Genomic DNA, 16388 nt, shown 5'->3' with positions numbered 1-16388 from the left:
TTAAAAGGTTTTAAAACTGAATAATCGAAATTGTACTCTATTTCTTATACAATGGTTGTCAAAATTTTGAAATATATAGGATTGGGGGAAATATAAAATGAGCAATGAACAAAAATAAATAGCTAATTTTTGCGGTGTGTTATTAAAAAAAAAAACCTCATTTCCAATAAAACAGCATTTAGTGGCTCTAATTACCATGATTATAAATAATAACATATTTAGTGCATAATAATCAAGCCATCTGTAAACCTGATGTTTACAATAAAGTTTTAAGAACGAAAAAACAAGGAAAACAATCAAATAACATTTATAATCATAACTTTCTGTAGCATATTTTTATCATTTGCATATCAGTGTACCTAATGATTTATTATGATGTCATTCAATTGAAGCCCACACATTCAAGTTAAGTGTTGTAACCACACCCATACTTTAAACTTTCTCCCCAAAATCTAAATTTTGAATCAAAAATATTATCATACTCTCAATCTAACATCTCACACACATTTTAAACATATCCACAACACACTTACCTGTGTATGATGATTTTTTCATGGCAGCAGTTGTTTTTGTCCTTTGGTTAATGACTTTAAAAAGAGTTTATTGGAATATTTTTTCTTAAAAATGTCTTTTTTTTCTTCACTTGCACTATGTTAAGTTTGAGGACTTATTCCAGTGGACTGTGGACCTCTTTGGAGAGACAGCAGGGGGAGAAAAAAAAAGAAAACGACACTATACAGACAATCACACCTGCACTCCTGAGTCATGATGCACGCCCATACGGCATTTGCGGGAGTGGTTTGGCTCAAAAACTGTACTATTCAACATTTGTAGGCTTACCTAAAGGCAGATAAGGTACACAATGATGTCTGTTGTCCATGGACTGCATCGGTGACCCCAAGGACCCCAGTTGGTGACCCCTGGCATAAAGGGGATGCCTACTAAATTACTTGAATAGCAAACATGCTTTAATGGATTGCATGATGTTAAATGTTCTCAATTTGGAGCTTATTTTAGATTATTCTATTGTTTTCCTTAAGGTTTCAAAACAAATGTAAGTATTAATGCCATAAGGTCAAACAATGTAAGGCAATGCAAGCTGCAGTTAATTTGCGTTAGTCTTCTTCTCTGTGGGAGCTCCGTGTGAATTTCACTGCCCTCTTGTGGTTATGGTTGGAACAGCCTTACAGAACACAACAACCGTTGTTTGTCAAATGGTCATTAGTTATTTAAACTTATTTAAACATACCCTTTTAATAGTAAAGCTCAGCACTTGACTATTACATTATCTTGTAACTTTATTGTATAATATATGATGATAGTACAACATCTTTTTTAAATTTATTCTACAGTTTCTGCACCTGCAAGAGTGATCTAAATAATTACTATTATACTATGAATACCATATAATTTCTCAATCTGGTGCCCATAATTGACTGGGATAAGCTCCAGCACCCTTTAATTGTATATATTCATTGATATGAGTTGTTATTTTATTAAATAAATCAAACTCCAACTCACTTAAGACTGTATCTGGCATAAAAACAACTTCCAATTGTCTCCCCTTTTATATTTCGACTGATAATTATCCCTCACATAAAGTATCTTTCCCTGAAATTGACATAAACATTATCATTTGTCATTTCCTGTAGCAAGTTGCTGCATGCATCGAAGCGCCCACCTCAGCACATACAAAAAAAAACCATTGCGGTAATGATGTTTTTAGGGCCTTTGGCTTCCATGTCGCTTTTCTGCTTAAAGATGACTAGTTACATGTTGTTTTGACACTTTGCCCACAAGCTTCAAAGCTTCTTTTTTTTGTCATAGACACGTTCAGGAAATTCACACTTTGTGGTCACAAATGCACCAGAACCAAACACACTTGTTTTTCCATGTACGCTGCAAATATTTGTTCGTGACATTTACACGTTGAGTCAAATGCTAACCTGTGTTTTTTTTTTTTTAGTGCTGAGAAGAATATTTTGCAGCTGAAAGCAGATGTGCACAGTCTTATATTATATTATCTCTAAAGTTTATTTCAGACAGCGTGTGTATATGTTAAAAACTAAACCTAATCTACAATATATTTGAAATAAAAGCTATGTTACTAGCATATATTATTTAGCCAAATGAAATCCTCAATAGTCATGTCAACAAGGTCTCCGTCTTCCACGCATATCTTCATAAAGCTCATTGTGCACGCTATTATTCATCTTGTAATTCTCGTTCTTCTTTCGGATCTGAAATTGTACATAAAGGGTCATTATTACATATATAATGAGTATCTCACAATAGTGAATAGTACAGCCTTAATTGACAATAACCTATGTTCAAAACACTAATTGCTAGTTCCGGATAAATAAATAATAAGACATACGCACCTTGGGTATGATCCACAGAATAAAGGCAATGGAGACTCCAATTAGCACAGCAACCGAAATCACGATGGTCACCAGGAGAAGGCTTTTGTCACATTTATCTTTCGCTAAATCTGATGTAAGAATTTGAAAAGAAAAGAAGGAATTCTGCTCAGAATCAAATCATGTTCTTTTTATTGACTTGTGGGTGATTTCATAAATTCCATGAACTCTGCCTAGCAACAAGTGACTATAAATATCCATTGCCTTAATTGCTAACTTGAAACCACACCACTACATAATAAAAAGTAAAGAATCATTTTTATCATTAATTCAAATCTATCGACATATTCAGAAAAGCTAAATAAAAACAGTTTTGAAACACCTATAAAACAATAAAAAAGTACTGCACAATACAATATTTTCCCTCAAAACATGACATTTTTAGTGTTTATTCTATTTAACTATTCCCTCAAAACAATAAATCTTTAGTATTTATCCTATTTAAATATTCCCCACAAACAAATAACTGTCAGTAGTTAATAAAAGAACTCTCAATATGAATATTGATAAAAAAAAATCATGATTTGCAGGTCACCCCTTCAAAATATTTGATATAAAAAGACCACCACTTTGTTCCAGTATATTTTTGCGACTTCTTTTGCATAAAATTCATGTTGTCAAGTGTAAAAAAAAGGCTCACCTTTAATGACCAAGAGCACTGATCCTTCTCCTGCAGCTTTACGTTGTTCCATCCTGATTTTGTCGAACCATTCGTAGTCGCACCAATACGGCCCTGTGTCTTCTTTTGTCAAGTTTGATAAGTGGACAGTCACCATGGGGGGTTTTCCTTCCACACGGAGCCTGCCACTGAAGTCATCATGAATAGTTTCCTTTTGACTCTGATGTATATTGAGAATCAAAAAGTTCTTCTTGAGGCCTCTAAACAAAGTCATGGTTGAATCTGATTGACCAAGTCTACAGTGGATGGATGCCGATTCGCCAACAATTCTCCATAAAACCTCATTTTCCACTGTGGCAGACACAAAATGATATTTTCTCATTTTCATTTGTAAAATTAAGGTTTTTTTTGTTGTTTTTGCTGTGTGAGACTTACCATTTTTAGCCTGAGTTGTGTAGAACCAACACAAGATGCTGATGAAGCCTAAGGATGCTAAAGACATCATCTGAGGTCTAAAGCGACATCAGGAAATGCATCTGTATGTCTTCCCGTCTTACCACCTCATTTAAATACTGAGAAATTTGTCACCTGATGTTAACTTGACATGCTTTTTGCTCATTATAAAAATGATATTAGTGCTCTTATTGTTGAAAGGTATCAACAAAACACAACATAAAGGCAAATATAGGTGATTGCACCTTAATGTTATAGTAAAACATTTATTATAGTGATATCAATGAGGGGAAAGGGGAAGTTTTTTTTAAAATTGCAAAATTAAGCAGGAAATGACTATACATATTTGGTATATATTCTGGGAAAAATAAGATGATTTTACTGCACCCTACTGAGTTAAATAATGTAATTGTGATACAATATATACATATATATATATATACTGTTTTTATCTACATTTTTAACTAAGACATTTATTACCATGAAGTAGTCTATTTAGATAAATAACAAGTGTATTTTATATATATATTTTTAATTAGGTTATAGTAGCCTATTTCCGTAAGATTTAAGTGGGTCAAATAAACTCATATTTCAAGCTACCACTGTAGTATGACATAAGTGTGGCTTTATTATGTACATAATTTGTTTTGTAGGGGAATGTTGCAACTATTTTATGCTATGGAATAATACTATCTTTGTATAAATACAAAAAAAAAACATCTTTGGGGTCAAATTGTCAATGGGTGTTTTGTTTTGGGGGAAAGGGAGTAAAGAGGGCTTGCTATATGTATAAAAACAAGAGAAAGTGTTAGCCATAAATAACACTTTGGACTTTTAAATTTTTATTTGAGGAAAAAAAAAATCTGCATGAATGTATAAATAGAATACAAGCCAAAAAAAAACTTTGATCTGGTAAGATTTAAGGGTAAACAGTGGGACTCAAAAGGGGAAAAAAAATTAAGCACACACACATACCTTTCATCCTAAATATCTCGACTTGGTATGAAACATTTGTTTGATGGGATAAAAATGATCTATAGCAGTTAATAATGATCACAATTGATGTATTCTTAAACTTTCTGGGCCAAAGAAAAGGAGTAAAAATCCTACTAATAGTTTAACCAATACTAACAAGCATAAAAAAGGTCTCTCCTGCTCGGTGCCGTCATTGAAGCCGTTTAGGTACCCCAAAAACAAAAAAAGCAAACAATAACGTAAGGCGGCTTAACGATAGCTCTAAAAGTAAAGAATTAATTAAATAGGAGGTACAATGCTTGGAGTTGAGCAGGTGTTGCGACCAGTCTGGGCTGTGACGTTTTCTAGCATGCACACAAACGCACTTGCTCGCTCGCTCACATGACAACAACAACCCGTTTTTTTTTTTGTTTTGTTTTCTTTTTTTGCTTCTGTCCAGGTGGAGATCTCATCATCCGCTTTTCCCCTAATTCAACCCCCCCCCAAATCGCTCTTGTGGATTTTCCCGCATCCCCCTTCTCACTGAACGGCTGGTTCGTTAGTTGTGCTGCCCGAGTCCTGTGGCTTCATGACATCCGGGAGCTCTGGTGGAGTAGAGAAGGGCTCCATCCTCAACTGCTCGAATGAATCATCTGAGGAGAAGACAAGTGGGGAGGAAAGTAAGATCATTTGGCGCACACGTACACAATCTGGCGGGAAAAAAAGTATGTTTTACCACCGAGTCGGAAGGCTAAGCCCACAATTCCAGGGGACTGAGGCCGGGCCGTCTGGTTGGTGAAGCCGCAGTTTCCGAGCGTTTGAGTGTCGTCCAGTTCCATCTCATCCTGGACATGCAAAATAACATTGTCGGCTTTTTGTTAGGTGGGCAAACTACGGCCAGCGGGCCACATACGGCCCGCTAGGCTTTTTAATCCGGCCCGCCGACGTTGTCCATCTATCTAAGTGGTTTGCAGTTGATCGGTTTGTAAACATGAACGGCTGAAGATGGAAAGTCTTCACTTTTGCTTAGTTCACCTTATAAAGCCTCTGATCCTCAGGTGGTCGCTTGAGAATGCCTTCCACGATGCGCTTCAACTCATATACAGATGTGGACTCTTTGGCGTCGGTGAAGATGGTTGTCTTGTTGCGCCGGATCATTAAGAACACATCCTGTCGAGAAAAATATGGGGATTGCATGACACACATTTTTGAGTACATAAAAAAAAATGCAAGTGGCCTTGTTAAGTTTTAAGCAGTTCTACAAGTAGCAATTTGGTATATAACCAATCTTTTCACTGTTAGTGACCTGAAATGCTTGTAATTTTACCATGAACTAACTTGATAGCTAAGCCCTAAGTCATTTGGTGAGTAGTTTTACTTTTAAAGCATGTCACTTAACTAAAATAAACCTAATTAATTCAACCTGGCAATATTTGAATCTCTGTATAAAAAAAAGATATTAATCAAAGAGTCCATAGAATAACTTAGAAAACAGTCATGCAATTAACTTGCTCTCATACATTATTTGAATGAAAGTAAAAGCACAACAACAATCTTAAGGGAAAGCTTAGTGTGTTTAAGGCAGTACCGAAGTTCATGCTAATTAGCTTAGCATATAGCCTAACACTGCGCAGTCGGGACACACTGCAGGGAAAACTTGAGCAACGACAGCTGTTATGTCATTTAACATTTTAAGCGTTAGCTGAATCACCAACTAAGGGTTGTTGGTCGTGAAAAATAACCCTCTTTGGGGAATGCCTTGTGGCCCAAAATGTTTACATGGGGGATCGTGACGAGCTACATTTAGCTTAGCCAAAAGGTTAACACACACAGACAGCGGCAACTTTAAAGCAGCCGTAATCTCTAAAATCTTTTTACAAACTGTTTCTTGAAACCTCAAAAAGGTTTATCGTATCAACGCAAACATCACGTCTGACCAATTAAGGTTTAATTAAAGAGAGGTGTTCTTAAACTGACAACTTCAGCTAGTTTGTATGTGTATTGACTACATGTTCATCTAAAAACAACAGGAAACCCGTCGCTTTTATTGTGTAATATGGCCACGTAGGAATGATTTATAAAGTGATATTGGCTTATTTTTTTAATCAACTATAAAAGGTTGACAAGCTATCGTTCCCGGTTGCTAAACAAAGCCAGCCTTCTTATGGTCGTCGGCTTTTGGCGACAGTCTTTCCTTCTTTGCTGTTATTTTAAAACCATTTTATTTAAACCCCATTCTGCATCAAACCAAAATAGTTTCTTTCATGTTGTCCAAGATATATAAAGGCAATCAGTGTTTAGTGCACTCACCATGTCTTGTGGTCGAATGCACAGTGATGGGGAAAAAGGGTAAAAATCGCCTCAACTGCACAGCGACAGCTGATGTGGCGTTTAAATCCTAGATTTCAACGTCGGAATTTCCACGTTAGCCCTTATGACCACGGGGCTTGCTCACAAACTCTGCACTTTTAAACCTTAGCAGCCGTTAGATTTCAGTTTTCAGTTAACCCTAATACAAATACGTGCCTTAAAATATGTAATTTGGGAGAAACCCAGATACTAAAAAAGCGATATCATACTTAGTCCGCCTCGTCGTGAACGCACCCTGTACATTCATGCACAAAATACGCGTCCTTCGTGGAGATTTCATTCTGTGACGTCAGCGTTGAGTGTGTGAGGTGACGTCTCACGTAGTTAAACGTAAAAGCTCGATAACAATAGCTTTTGAAAAAATATTTATAAATGTATATCACTGTTATTTTTAAGTGATGCTTTTTCTCAAATCGTGTTTGACAAACGTGCAGTTACAACTTTGATCAGCAGGTGTGTGTAACTATCCAGTTCACTCGGCACACAATGGCTGTTCTAGCCAGAACAGTATAGTATTTGTATGGACTTTATGACTCCATTTATTTCAGATGTATTTCGTTTTATTTCATACATCAATAATTATATGGATGAATTATACATATCGGACCAGGAGAGCACTCTCTTGGATCTGCGTGTCTGTGAACTGGGGGGAAAAAGTGGCATATTAGAATCCCTTTTTAAAAATGTTTAGATATAAAAACTCACATGTAGTGGAGGTGGAGACTGGATTAGTTCTGATTCGCGGCAGCAAAGGAGCTCAAATGGTCTCTTCTTGCTTTGGGAATGTTCTTGAAAGCATAAAGCGAACACCTTAGCTGGAAGGAATACATCCCAGTCGGTCTCATGCTCATCTGCCAGCTCCCTCACCATCCTTGTCGAAAAAAAAAATTCCCAAAAAATGTTCTTGTATAGTGTAGTATCAATATTGATCCCTACTACTACAAACCTGTCAATCATGTTCTGCGTGCTTGGATCGGCAGCACCTGTTTGCGAATGCTGGACCACAATTTCCACATCAGTCATCAGCTGCTTGGCAAGTTCTTGATTGATCTGACGTGATGCACGATGTCCTTACTCAGTTGACCTTCAAGATGTTTCCATCACATACCTGGCCAATGACATCGCACGGCAGCCTCGAGAGGATCTTCAGCGGTAAACCGAAGTGGTCTAGAGCCTCGGCCACAATCTGGGCGACGTGCACGGCTTGAAAAGACGGCACGGCCGCCGCCTCCACCCACTTCGAGTAATAGTCACATAGAGTCACCAAGTACTTGTGGCCATTTTGCGTTGTCGGTAGAGGCCCGCGTACATCCAGGCCCAGCCACTGCCATGCCGAAGTCACCTAATACACCCCCTCAGTCACTTTAGGATTTTTGGATATAATAAAACTAATAAAAAAAAAATAAAAAAAGATTACCTCAATCACATTTGTAGGATTTACGCCATCCGTCTGTGGAGACATCAAAATATCAGATAAAATGTCCTGCTAAGATTTTTCCTCCATCCCTTGCCGATGACCAATCACAAACCTCCTTAGTTGAAGTCATCATCACATCTGTGTCAGGTGCCCACTGAACATCCTTTTGATATAAAAAACAAATGAGTATAAACTATTGCCACTTGCAGTACTTGCAATACTGCCTAAACAATGCTCATTTCTGGTTACCTGTTTAGTGCAGTAATCTCCGTGAAAGAAGTGTGGCAAGGACGTGATCTTCATAAGGCTTTCGTCCATGATGATCATCCACCTGCTTGACTGCACTTCCAGCTTCACGTCCCCAACGTCTTCTTCATCTGGGACATCTTGCGTCGTGGTCATTGAGGCTGTGGGCGACCCTATCTGAGAATCCGTGGTGGTGATCGACTGCCAAACCCAAAATGAAATAAAAAGGTTTAATAACAGCCCAGCAGGGATAGTCATTCCGACACATTAAACGTCACCTTTTTTCTTCCTTTTGGAGTGCTGGGTGTCTATAATGAAATAAGTCACAGTATTTATTCTTTGAAAATAGATATGACTACTACAGAATCCTACACATTTTGTTATTTTAGGGAAAATGTATTCAAATAATAATGTAACAAACCTTGCTTTTGCTGGACTCATCTTGGGGCAGAAATATGGTGGGTATTGCATCTTCCCGAAGCTGGACACACTTGCCAGTTCGGTCAAGGTGTTGCTCCTCAAAGTGTTTGCTACACAAGACAGAGAAGCGAGAAGGAGTCCAGTCTTTCCACTTCATGTTGGCCAGCCATTTTTTTAGACGTCGCTCGTTGCACAGTGGAAACCTGCAAAATAAACAGTGTCTTATTTCTCTCCAATGCAAACCTAAAACGACATACTTTGGGCTTACTTGAAGTACTTCACGTCAGCGTCTTCGGAGCTTTCGCAGTCATAAGCACACTTGTAACGACCCATTTGGAGCTTCAATTTACAGCAAGAAACGTGTAGTAAATTCAATTTGTTTTGGAGTACATTTGTCAAGTTTACTGCCTGGAAAGTGACAAAATATCTGATTTTCAAAATAAAACTATTAGAACGTCTGAAACAGAAGTCTATGCATTCAAAATATCCATCATTTTAAACATTGCGTCGTGTTTTTTTTAAATTAAATTGGATTATAAGATAGTAACATTGGCCAGAACATTGTAATTTTGGATTACATTTTAAAAAGTCATCATATACATATCTCTGCTTCGAGTGGGATGTCCTAGCTTGACAAAAAGCGTTCATTGGCGGATGTTTTTCTTCTTCTTTGGCGTATTTAAGGTTGTTTTGGATCTACGACGCCCCTTATAGGATAAATTATGATTGCAAGCAATATCTTTGTAGCATCTCCATAGTACATAAGTACTACTATGTATCCAAAGAAAAACCTAGTAATTTTTTTATTTTTTATTTATTATTCACCTTTATTGTTTTGTAAAATATAAGTGGAGAACCTAAAATGTCTGCACTGCCACCTACATTGCACAAAGAAAAAACAATTATTCATTTTTGTATTTTTTTATAACAATGACTTTGACAAAAAATAAAAACATGTATTCTTGTACTCAAAAGACAACCATCAAGTATTCTGTAAAGTTGAATGACACTCATTATGGGACTTGTAGTTGTTTTCATCTGAATTTGGGATTCCACTCAAGCCTCCACTCATCCCAGTCCAACATTGTTCTCGTCAAATCCCATCTGGCAGCTTCCACACCTGTCAATCACACCCAACCAGTAATTAAACACAACCTGTATAAACAGATATTGTTGACAATGTGGCTCACCTTTGTAAAATTGTGCAAACTTAGCCTCCATTAACTTGTAACTTTCATGTAGCGTTTCCTCAAAACCTGCTTTCTGTCCTGTAGCGCTCAACCTATCACTTAGCCAAATAGCTTGACACATTGCTTTAATTTCATCTCGTGTGTCCGCGTGAGCTGCCAAACATACTCCTACACACCCTAAATGACACAAAGATTAAATCCAGACTAAAATAGGGCCGATTTTAAAGAAAATGTATTATTACCATTTCTAATGCCCAGTAAGAAGGGTGCATCCTTTCTCATAGCCAACCGTAACTCCTCTGGGCTGTAAAAAATGATATAAATATATGTCAAATGTTATTATTCCTGAAAATTGGAAGGAGTATTACCTTTGGACAACTTCCTGAAGCCTTACACCAAGTCTGATAGGCAATGTTTTTCTAAATTCTGGATAAAAATAGGAGTAAACATTGATGCACACACACATCTCATACAAAACTATACAGCCATCAATCAATATTTTACCCAACAAAACAGGTTCCTTCCGATTGGCTTCCAGTGGTGTAAGGACACGCCCATCTCGCAGAAATTGGCGCAGCAGGATGGCAAGCCGAGCTTGGTTCAGCGTTTCCATGACTACCGAACGTACCGCTTTGAAGTTGGCGAAGAGGTGGAGGGCCGTGAAGAGGAAAAATAGGATGAGGGTCAGTCTGTCAGGTAAGAGAATGGAAACATTAAGCAAAAATATTTGGATTGGGATTACGAGTTGATGGGTTCACACTTACGCTGGGTTGTCAGTGACAAGTGGAATAAGGATCAAACTAACAAGAAGTCCAGCCAGATTGACTAAAGTCTCCTGGAATGACATCAACAATGGTTTATTATTTAGGATTCTGTGATATTTTTTTAATAGAAACTGTCAATGTTATGGTCTGCGTTTTTAACAAAAGTTTCATCTTTACCTTTTGTACTCATTTTTTTTTAAAGAAAATGGTACCCATGAAACCACTGAGGAATATTTTGAAACCTTAAAAGGACCTGGCTGCCATCTTTGGCGGAGATGTCGGCCATGTTGTCTCTGCGAGCTTGATGGACGGTCAAGGCGGCTCTGGTAGCTCCGCCCGCCACGCCAACCACAGACTATAGAGGACATATTTTGACTATTAACGATATATATGTAATATCAGTAATGACATTTTTAGCAACTTTTTATATTGTATATACCTTGAATATCCCTGACGTGCATACGATCCAGGTGAAACAAGAAGGGTAAAATGGTGCCAGGATTTCCATAAACATAGCGACGTCATTGAGAATGTCGGCAACAAGTCTTCACAAACAACATTTAGTTAATTAAAAATAATAATAATAAAATAAATGAGGATAGAGATTTTGGTGCTTAAAATACAGTACCTCCATTTTTTGGCTTCAGAATCTAGCTTGTTCCTAAATCGAGAAATAGGATTGATAACAAAACAACTCTGGAGCGAGCCTTTTTGGAAACATTTGTGGCTCAGTTTGAAAGTCAAATAGCTGAGTTTACCCTTTAAGCCAAGCAAAGACAATCCTCCCCAACATGCTGGTTCCATCTAAGAAGAAACATATGTAGCTTAACAGCTATAAACATAAAATGGACATTGTAATTACAGTTGTATTTACCCCTTAGCAACCAAGTAACTGTGGCAGCAGCAACTGTGGCTTCCTTGTTTCCCACACCAACACCCTTGAGTGATGCCTGTGTGGCCAGTGTTCCTGACAGAGAGCTGGAGAAGGCCTGAGAAGAATCATGTTGATCCCACAGAAGATTTTAGTATAAGTTATGTATTATTGTTTTGCAGACAGAATTACTCAAAGTACCTGCACAGTGTCCCAAAATTGATATTGCAAGTAGTCTCCACTCACACTCTCCGGATAGCCTTGTGGTAGGAAAACGCTCTAGAATACACCAAACGAGACGTCAAAACAATTTTAATTTAAGTTCTTGTCCGAAGCTCTTACTTTAAAAACAGTAATCAATGTGTTCCCCCTCGATTCAGCTTCCCTGCCGTCCTTTCTCCTCTCCATGCGTCCATCCTTTGCAAGATACCTCCACGGATCGCCACTACCGTACCTCTCCGTGGCTAAAAGCTCCAGGTTGGGCTCCATATCTGCTATTATGACAGAAATGTAAAAAATGCACGTACAGTAGTTCTATTACATAGTAATGCAACTACAAATTCTACTGTATACTTTACCATTGACACGTCAAGCAGAGGTTTCCCCGCCCACTTCCGTGTTTTGTTCCCCATTGAAAAGAGATGAGTGACGTAAAATGAATGCGTCCAGTTGTTAATGAGGAGCAATCCCTCGCAAAAACTCGATTTAACTTGCTGGAAACGTTTTAAATCATTAAAAGAGCACAACAATAACTTACAAATATTTTACTTGATGATATACTTAAAATTATGCAAACTGTACTTTCCTTTGTTTTTGTTTATAACACTTTTTGTTTGACTCAGATGTCCTGATTGGCTATTCGAGTGACAAAAGACACCCATTGTTATAAATATACGCTTAAAAGCAATACTACTGATTAAATTATTTTGAATACAAGTCCCCAATAATAAAGAGAAAGTGAGTCACGTGGAGGAATACAATTTATTATAAGAGAAAATTCCATGAAACCTAATGCAAAAAAAGGCTACAACTTGATCACTTTGCTATTGGACATTTTTAAATGGATATATTTATATTTATGTACAATTTTTTTCCTCGCCTTGTAAATGGCATGCTACAAGGACACGACCTCAATATGCAGAACGAGACGAAAGAACTAGTCAATTTTTCTGGCACAGCGAGACATAAAAGGGCGATAGTTTACAAAGAATTGAACAAAGTCTGAAAATGTTGCTGTACATTGGAGTGAAAAGTTGAGACCTTTGTACCACTGGTTAAATAACACAGCGGAATCTCTCAACAAGCACAAGCAAAATAATGTAAATCCACAAATATCGTCAAAATATTCAGTTCCAGCCACTACGAGACCGAGAAATATCATGGACACCTTTTAAAAAAGTACCATATTCAAGTCATATATCTTGTGATATATGAATGTCAATTTGAAGGCAGTTTTTTGGCAGAAAAACACATTTAAAACGTCTTTTTTTTTTAAATGATTTTTGGGACATAAGCCAAATTAGTCACATACCAATCCCTCAAAAATGAAAGAATATAGAAAATGATTTTTTTTCAATAAAATACATTAAAATGTACTTAAAAAAGAAAATTAACACCAAAATAATCTTAACGCTCATATATCTTGTGATACAATTGCTATTATTTATGTTTTCGTCAGTGTGGAACTGAAGCGCTTCGGTACTATGAGTGCAGAATAAATAAAGAGCACACAAAAAAAAAAGTAATAGAAGAAGAGGATAAAAGGCGTCAAAGACAAAAAAAGCCAGGCTTATTGCGGAGTACGTCCACTCCAAACAGTTCGTTCTGAGTCCGCAAAAGAAGAGTGAGAAATAAAAACCCCTTCTTTCCCCATCAGACACGCAGAATCTCCAGGCAGTTGTTGTAGCAGATGGCGATCCAATCAGGCTGCGTGGACGCCCACTGCACGTTGTTGATCTCGCCCTCGGCGGTGTAGGCAAGGATGGGGTCCTCGATGGCGCGCGGCATCTGCTGGATGTCCCAGATCAGAGCCTGGTGGTCATCGGCTACCGCGGGAGGAAGACAAAAAAGAAACGAGAGGTAGAAAATGTGTCTTGTTTTAACAGCAAGTCCACAGTTGTGTGACTTGCTAACTGTAAACAAACAATTTTACTCTCAAATTCTTCCACTTAAAGACACTTACACCCTATATTTTACAACAAGTCTAGCTAAAATGTATTCATTGGTAAGAAAAAACTAAAAAAACATGCAGATATTTGACTTACCAGCGGTGCAGATATGACATGAGGAATGCGGCGCCCAGGCAATGCCATTGACGCAGGCGCGATGGTTATTGAGACGAGCCACAGGTGTGCATGGTACACGGACGTCCAGAATCACGACCTATGACGTGCAAAAACAGAATCATAATTTATTGGAGGCAGACTGATGGCTAAAAAGTTATCATAGAAGAAGTGATGATATTTTATCAAAATGGCAGTATGTGACTGACCTCCATGCCGTCCATGGCCATGGTGGCCAAGTAGTTGGGGTCCTGCTTGTTCCAGCAGAGGCGCAGCAAGGGGTGATGTTGAGGGTCTTCATAGATGATGGTGCTGTGCTCCAAATGCCGCAAGTCAAACATGCGCACCGAGCCGTCGGCGCCCACCGACGCGAACATGTCGCGACCGCCACCGGCCCGACTGAAGGCGATGTCGTAGACCTACGGGAAAGAGGATGACATTATAGTTAATTAATTATTTCAACAGTGGCAAGAGTATTACTTGACTTTGTACTTTATACTTTTTACTTTAATGATGAGTGATGAGTATGTTAATACTTCAGTCCTTTTTTTCTGTTTATGTTTCATATGTACGGTTAACGGATGCACTTTTTTATATGTATCGTATCTTGTGCTGACCCCGCCCATCTTTCAAATTTTTAAAGTCAATATGGCCCCCAGGCTGAAAAGTTTGCCCACCCCTGGCCTAGATGGAGATGGCGCTTACTTCTTTGTCGTGGGCGATGAGCTGCGTCTTGACATGTCCCGATACCAGGTTGACACGGCCTAGAACCTGACCCGTCTCCAGACCCCAAATGGTGCAGGTGGTGTCGATGCTGGATGTGCCTGCAAAAGAAGATTATTAAACTACAAGAGCCAGCTTCTGGTATTTTCCTTCTTATTCTTACCGAGCAGGTTGGGGTCCACCTCGTTCCAGTCAAAGGATGTGAGCGGTGCACAGAAATCTGAGTTCTTGTTGTTGTTCAGCAAACATTCCAGGCGTGTTTCTGTGTCACTGACCTGCAATGATATGATTTAATCAAGCTACCTGGGCTTTTATATGACCCTATTTGTCATATACTTTGAAAAAAATGTGTTTCAGCCTCTATTATGATACAAACATCTCATGAAATGCCAATTTAATTTATATCTCGGAATTGACATGTATTGACTGGAAATGTTTTTTTTAATTCATGAGGCATACCCTCCAGATCCGCAGGTAGTCTCCACTGGTGGCCAGCAGGTCTGGGTAGACACCCTTAGTGTCTGGGATCCACATAATCTTGGTGGTGGGATATGGGTGGTCGAAGGTGTTCCGGCACACAAACTCCGAACTCTCTTCTTCCAGTCCCACCAATTGGACCTAAGCCCAAAAGAACATTATATAGTTGATATCCACATTGAAACTAATAAAAATGCTTAAAATATTGCTTAATCAGATAAGACAATTCGTTATTCCCTACCTGAGCATTATTAATAAAACAAAATAAGGATTTTCATCAAATTTCATATCAAAAATAGGCATTTGTATCTTGACTTACTCCCCATATTCATACGTCACCATAAAGATCATTATACATGATATGCAATACATTTGGGCGTTTCTATAAATTGTAATCACACGAACATTGCATGAATTGCGTTAGTAAGTTTGAAATCAAGATGAAAATTAATGCTTATTAGATATCTATATGTCATGGTTTTATCCCGCGTTGGTGCTATGCTGCACAAAACTAGCATAAGCATTTTTCGGGGTTACTATCTTTAGCTCGGGTTTGTTAAACGATCTCAATCCATTTTTTAATGCACAAACCTTATTGTTGTATTCTTCCACAAAGCTTCCCAACGCCAAACGAAAACGTTTGTCTGGTCGGACGCTCCAATTCATGGCGTAAACCGTCCATGGCGCCTCGTATTTGTAGATTTCTTTTCTCTTACCGTGCAGCGACATCCTAGCGGAGCGAAGCTAACACGCTCGCGTTAGCTAACCCCGAATTAAGTCCCCTTATGAAAGCGAAAGGGGCCAATTTTGTACCCAAGTTGAGAATAACTAAGATGATTGAAACTAATGGTCGCCTTCACGCCGCCGAAACGATTTGTAATGCAATCTGCCGTCCACTTGTGTCAACAAAGAATGTCAGCCATCGTTCGTTTACAACGACAAAACGGTTAAGTTAGCGAACGACTCGTCAACTTCCGGTTATGCCCTCAAACAAAAACATATTTATTTTGGGAAACTTCCGTTTTCATCACAGCAACAATATATTTAACATGTACTAATTGCCTTCTTTTTACTGACCTATATATGTTCCTGTTTAAGGTACTTTTAGCAAAATTTGCTCTAGAAATGTAGTCATAGCTTTAAAAAACATTACAGATTACACATTTTGTGTCTTACTTTTAT

The 16388-nt window shown here is 38.1% G+C and overlaps 6 protein-coding genes across 14 annotated transcripts in view; all 6 read right to left on the bottom strand.

The window, feature by feature from the left end:
• Nucleotides 1-971, bottom strand: part of LOC144208330 (septin-9-like) — a 36073-nt gene extending 35102 nt beyond the window's left edge. The window contains exon 1 of one of the 3 annotated variants that reach the window (XM_077734112.1): nucleotides 841-971. In XM_077734112.1, coding sequence (XP_077590238.1) covers nucleotides 841-889 — 49 coding nt within the window. In that variant the 5' untranslated portion in view covers nucleotides 890-971. Of the gene's footprint in view, nucleotides 1-533; nucleotides 704-840 lie in introns of those variants that run through there. The other 2 variants (XM_077734107.1, XM_077734108.1) reach the window with 2 other exon arrangements.
• Nucleotides 972-1280: 309 nt separating this feature from the next.
• Nucleotides 1281-3583, bottom strand: LOC144208802 (uncharacterized). The gene is made up of 4 exons (XM_077734826.1): nucleotides 3475-3583; nucleotides 3061-3390; nucleotides 2382-2491; nucleotides 1281-2240 (listed from the first exon to the last, which is right to left on the bottom strand). Exons 1-4 carry the CDS (start codon nucleotides 3542-3544, stop codon nucleotides 2151-2153), a joined length of 600 nt encoding a protein of 199 aa, XP_077590952.1. The 5' UTR covers nucleotides 3545-3583; the 3' UTR covers nucleotides 1281-2150.
• Nucleotides 3584-4313: 730 nt separating this feature from the next.
• On the bottom strand, nucleotides 4314-7059 carry LOC144209166 (elongin-B-like). Of its 2 annotated transcripts, none has more exons than XM_077735405.1 (4): nucleotides 6757-7059; nucleotides 5482-5616; nucleotides 5183-5291; nucleotides 4314-5099 (listed from the first exon to the last, which is right to left on the bottom strand). In XM_077735405.1, the coding sequence occupies exons 1-4, from the start codon at nucleotides 6757-6759 to the stop codon at nucleotides 4987-4989; spliced, it is 360 nt and encodes a 119-aa protein (XP_077591531.1). In that variant the 5' UTR covers nucleotides 6760-7059; the 3' UTR covers nucleotides 4314-4986. The 2 variants fall into 2 exon arrangements, with proteins under 2 accessions (XP_077591531.1, XP_077591532.1); XM_077735406.1 differs by having other exon boundaries at nucleotides 5186-5291; nucleotides 6757-7058.
• A 308-nt stretch (nucleotides 7060-7367) lies between these two features.
• Nucleotides 7368-9561, bottom strand: LOC144208687 (uncharacterized). 3 transcript variants are annotated; one of them, XM_077734661.1, is made up of 11 exons: nucleotides 9168-9546; nucleotides 8901-9102; nucleotides 8758-8787; nucleotides 8483-8680; nucleotides 8346-8396; nucleotides 8234-8266; nucleotides 8081-8158; nucleotides 7925-8002; nucleotides 7763-7866; nucleotides 7522-7687; nucleotides 7368-7459 (listed from the first exon to the last, which is right to left on the bottom strand). In XM_077734661.1, exons 1-11 carry the CDS (start codon nucleotides 9230-9232, stop codon nucleotides 7409-7411), a joined length of 1056 nt encoding a protein of 351 aa, XP_077590787.1. In that variant the 5' UTR covers nucleotides 9233-9546; the 3' UTR covers nucleotides 7368-7408. The 3 variants fall into 3 exon arrangements, with proteins under 3 accessions (XP_077590787.1, XP_077590786.1, XP_077590784.1); XM_077734660.1 differs by having other exon boundaries at nucleotides 7369-7459; nucleotides 7925-8158; nucleotides 9168-9238; nucleotides 9478-9552; XM_077734658.1 differs by having other exon boundaries at nucleotides 7394-7459; nucleotides 7925-8158; nucleotides 9168-9307; nucleotides 9478-9561.
• Nucleotides 9562-9742: 181 nt separating this feature from the next.
• Nucleotides 9743-12405, bottom strand: rusf1 (RUS family member 1). 3 transcript variants are annotated; one of them, XM_077733792.1, is made up of 14 exons: nucleotides 12303-12405; nucleotides 12067-12215; nucleotides 11926-12003; nucleotides 11728-11842; nucleotides 11612-11657; nucleotides 11482-11514; nucleotides 11293-11398; nucleotides 11107-11208; nucleotides 10854-10924; nucleotides 10594-10778; nucleotides 10458-10515; nucleotides 10332-10393; nucleotides 10090-10266; nucleotides 9743-10019 (listed from the first exon to the last, which is right to left on the bottom strand). In XM_077733792.1, exons 2-14 carry the CDS (start codon nucleotides 12211-12213, stop codon nucleotides 9934-9936), a joined length of 1266 nt encoding a protein of 421 aa, XP_077589918.1. In that variant the 5' UTR covers nucleotides 12214-12215; nucleotides 12303-12405; the 3' UTR covers nucleotides 9743-9933. The 3 variants fall into 3 exon arrangements, with proteins under 3 accessions (XP_077589918.1, XP_077589917.1, XP_077589916.1); XM_077733791.1 differs by having other exon boundaries at nucleotides 12067-12218; nucleotides 12303-12370; XM_077733790.1 differs by lacking the exon at nucleotides 12303-12405 and having other exon boundaries at nucleotides 12067-12284.
• A 281-nt stretch (nucleotides 12406-12686) lies between these two features.
• Nucleotides 12687-16188, bottom strand: dcaf7 (ddb1 and cul4 associated factor 7). Of its 2 annotated transcripts, none has more exons than XM_077733793.1 (7): nucleotides 15798-16188; nucleotides 15189-15347; nucleotides 14893-15004; nucleotides 14712-14830; nucleotides 14216-14425; nucleotides 13990-14106; nucleotides 12687-13773 (listed from the first exon to the last, which is right to left on the bottom strand). In XM_077733793.1, exons 1-7 carry the CDS (start codon nucleotides 15933-15935, stop codon nucleotides 13597-13599), a joined length of 1032 nt encoding a protein of 343 aa, XP_077589919.1. In that variant the 5' UTR covers nucleotides 15936-16188; the 3' UTR covers nucleotides 12687-13596. The 2 variants fall into 2 exon arrangements, with proteins under 2 accessions (XP_077589919.1, XP_077589920.1); XM_077733794.1 differs by having other exon boundaries at nucleotides 12687-13769; nucleotides 13989-14106; nucleotides 15798-16187.
• Between the last annotated feature and the right edge of the window lie 200 nt (nucleotides 16189-16388).

The sequence above is a fragment of the Stigmatopora nigra genome, chromosome 15 (genome assembly GCF_051989575.1).
Source record: "Stigmatopora nigra isolate UIUO_SnigA chromosome 15, RoL_Snig_1.1, whole genome shotgun sequence".
In the NCBI taxonomy this organism is placed as follows: domain Eukaryota; kingdom Metazoa; phylum Chordata; class Actinopteri; order Syngnathiformes; family Syngnathidae; genus Stigmatopora; species Stigmatopora nigra.
The sequence above is the reverse complement of the archived record's forward strand: the minus strand, read 5'-3'. Positions and strand labels throughout refer to the sequence as shown.

Coding starts and splice junctions, on each gene's coding strand:
- dcaf7 (XM_077733793.1), bottom strand. CDS start 15,935: ATGTCGCTGCACGGTAAGAGAAAAGAAATCTACAAATACGAGGCGCCA. Junction 14,831..14,892: donor GGTGGACCCCAACCTGCTCG/GTAAGAATAAGA, acceptor CTTCTTTTGCAG/GCACATCCAGCATCGACACC. Junction 14,426..14,711: donor TCATCGCCCACGACAAAGAA/GTAAGCGCCATC, acceptor TCTTTCCCGTAG/GTCTACGACATCGCCTTCAG.
- LOC144208687 (XM_077734658.1), bottom strand. CDS start 9,232: ATGGGTCGTTACAAGTGTGCTTATGACTGCGAAAGCTCCGAAGACGCT. Junction 8,397..8,482: donor GAGATTACTGCACTAAACAG/GTAACCAGAAAT, acceptor TTATATCAAAAG/GATGTTCAGTGGGCACCTGA. Junction 7,460..7,521: donor AGTCTCCACCTCCACTACAT/GTGAGTTTTTAT, acceptor TTTTCCCCCCAG/TTCACAGACACGCAGATCCA.
- rusf1 (XM_077733792.1), bottom strand. CDS start 12,213: ATGGAGCCCAACCTGGAGCTTTTAGCCACGGAGAGGTACGGTAGTGGC. Junction 10,925..11,106: donor CCGCCAAAGATGGCAGCCAG/GTCCTTTTAAGG, acceptor ATGTCATTCCAG/GAGACTTTAGTCAATCTGGC. Junction 10,516..10,593: donor GAAGGAACCTGTTTTGTTGG/GTAAAATATTGA, acceptor ATTTTTATCCAG/AATTTAGAAAAACATTGCCT.
- LOC144208802 (XM_077734826.1), bottom strand. CDS start 3,544: ATGATGTCTTTAGCATCCTTAGGCTTCATCAGCATCTTGTGTTGGTTC. Junction 3,391..3,474: donor CACAACTCAGGCTAAAAATG/GTAAGTCTCACA, acceptor TGTCTGCCACAG/TGGAAAATGAGGTTTTATGG. Junction 2,492..3,060: donor AGTGCTCTTGGTCATTAAAG/GTGAGCCTTTTT, acceptor TTCTTACATCAG/ATTTAGCGAAAGATAAATGT.
- LOC144209166 (XM_077735405.1), bottom strand. Junction 5,292..5,481: donor AGGATCAGAGGCTTTATAAG/GTGAACTAAGCA, acceptor TTGCATGTCCAG/GATGAGATGGAACTGGACGA. Junction 5,100..5,182: donor CTTAGCCTTCCGACTCGGTG/GTAAAACATACT, acceptor TCTTCTCCTCAG/ATGATTCATTCGAGCAGTTG.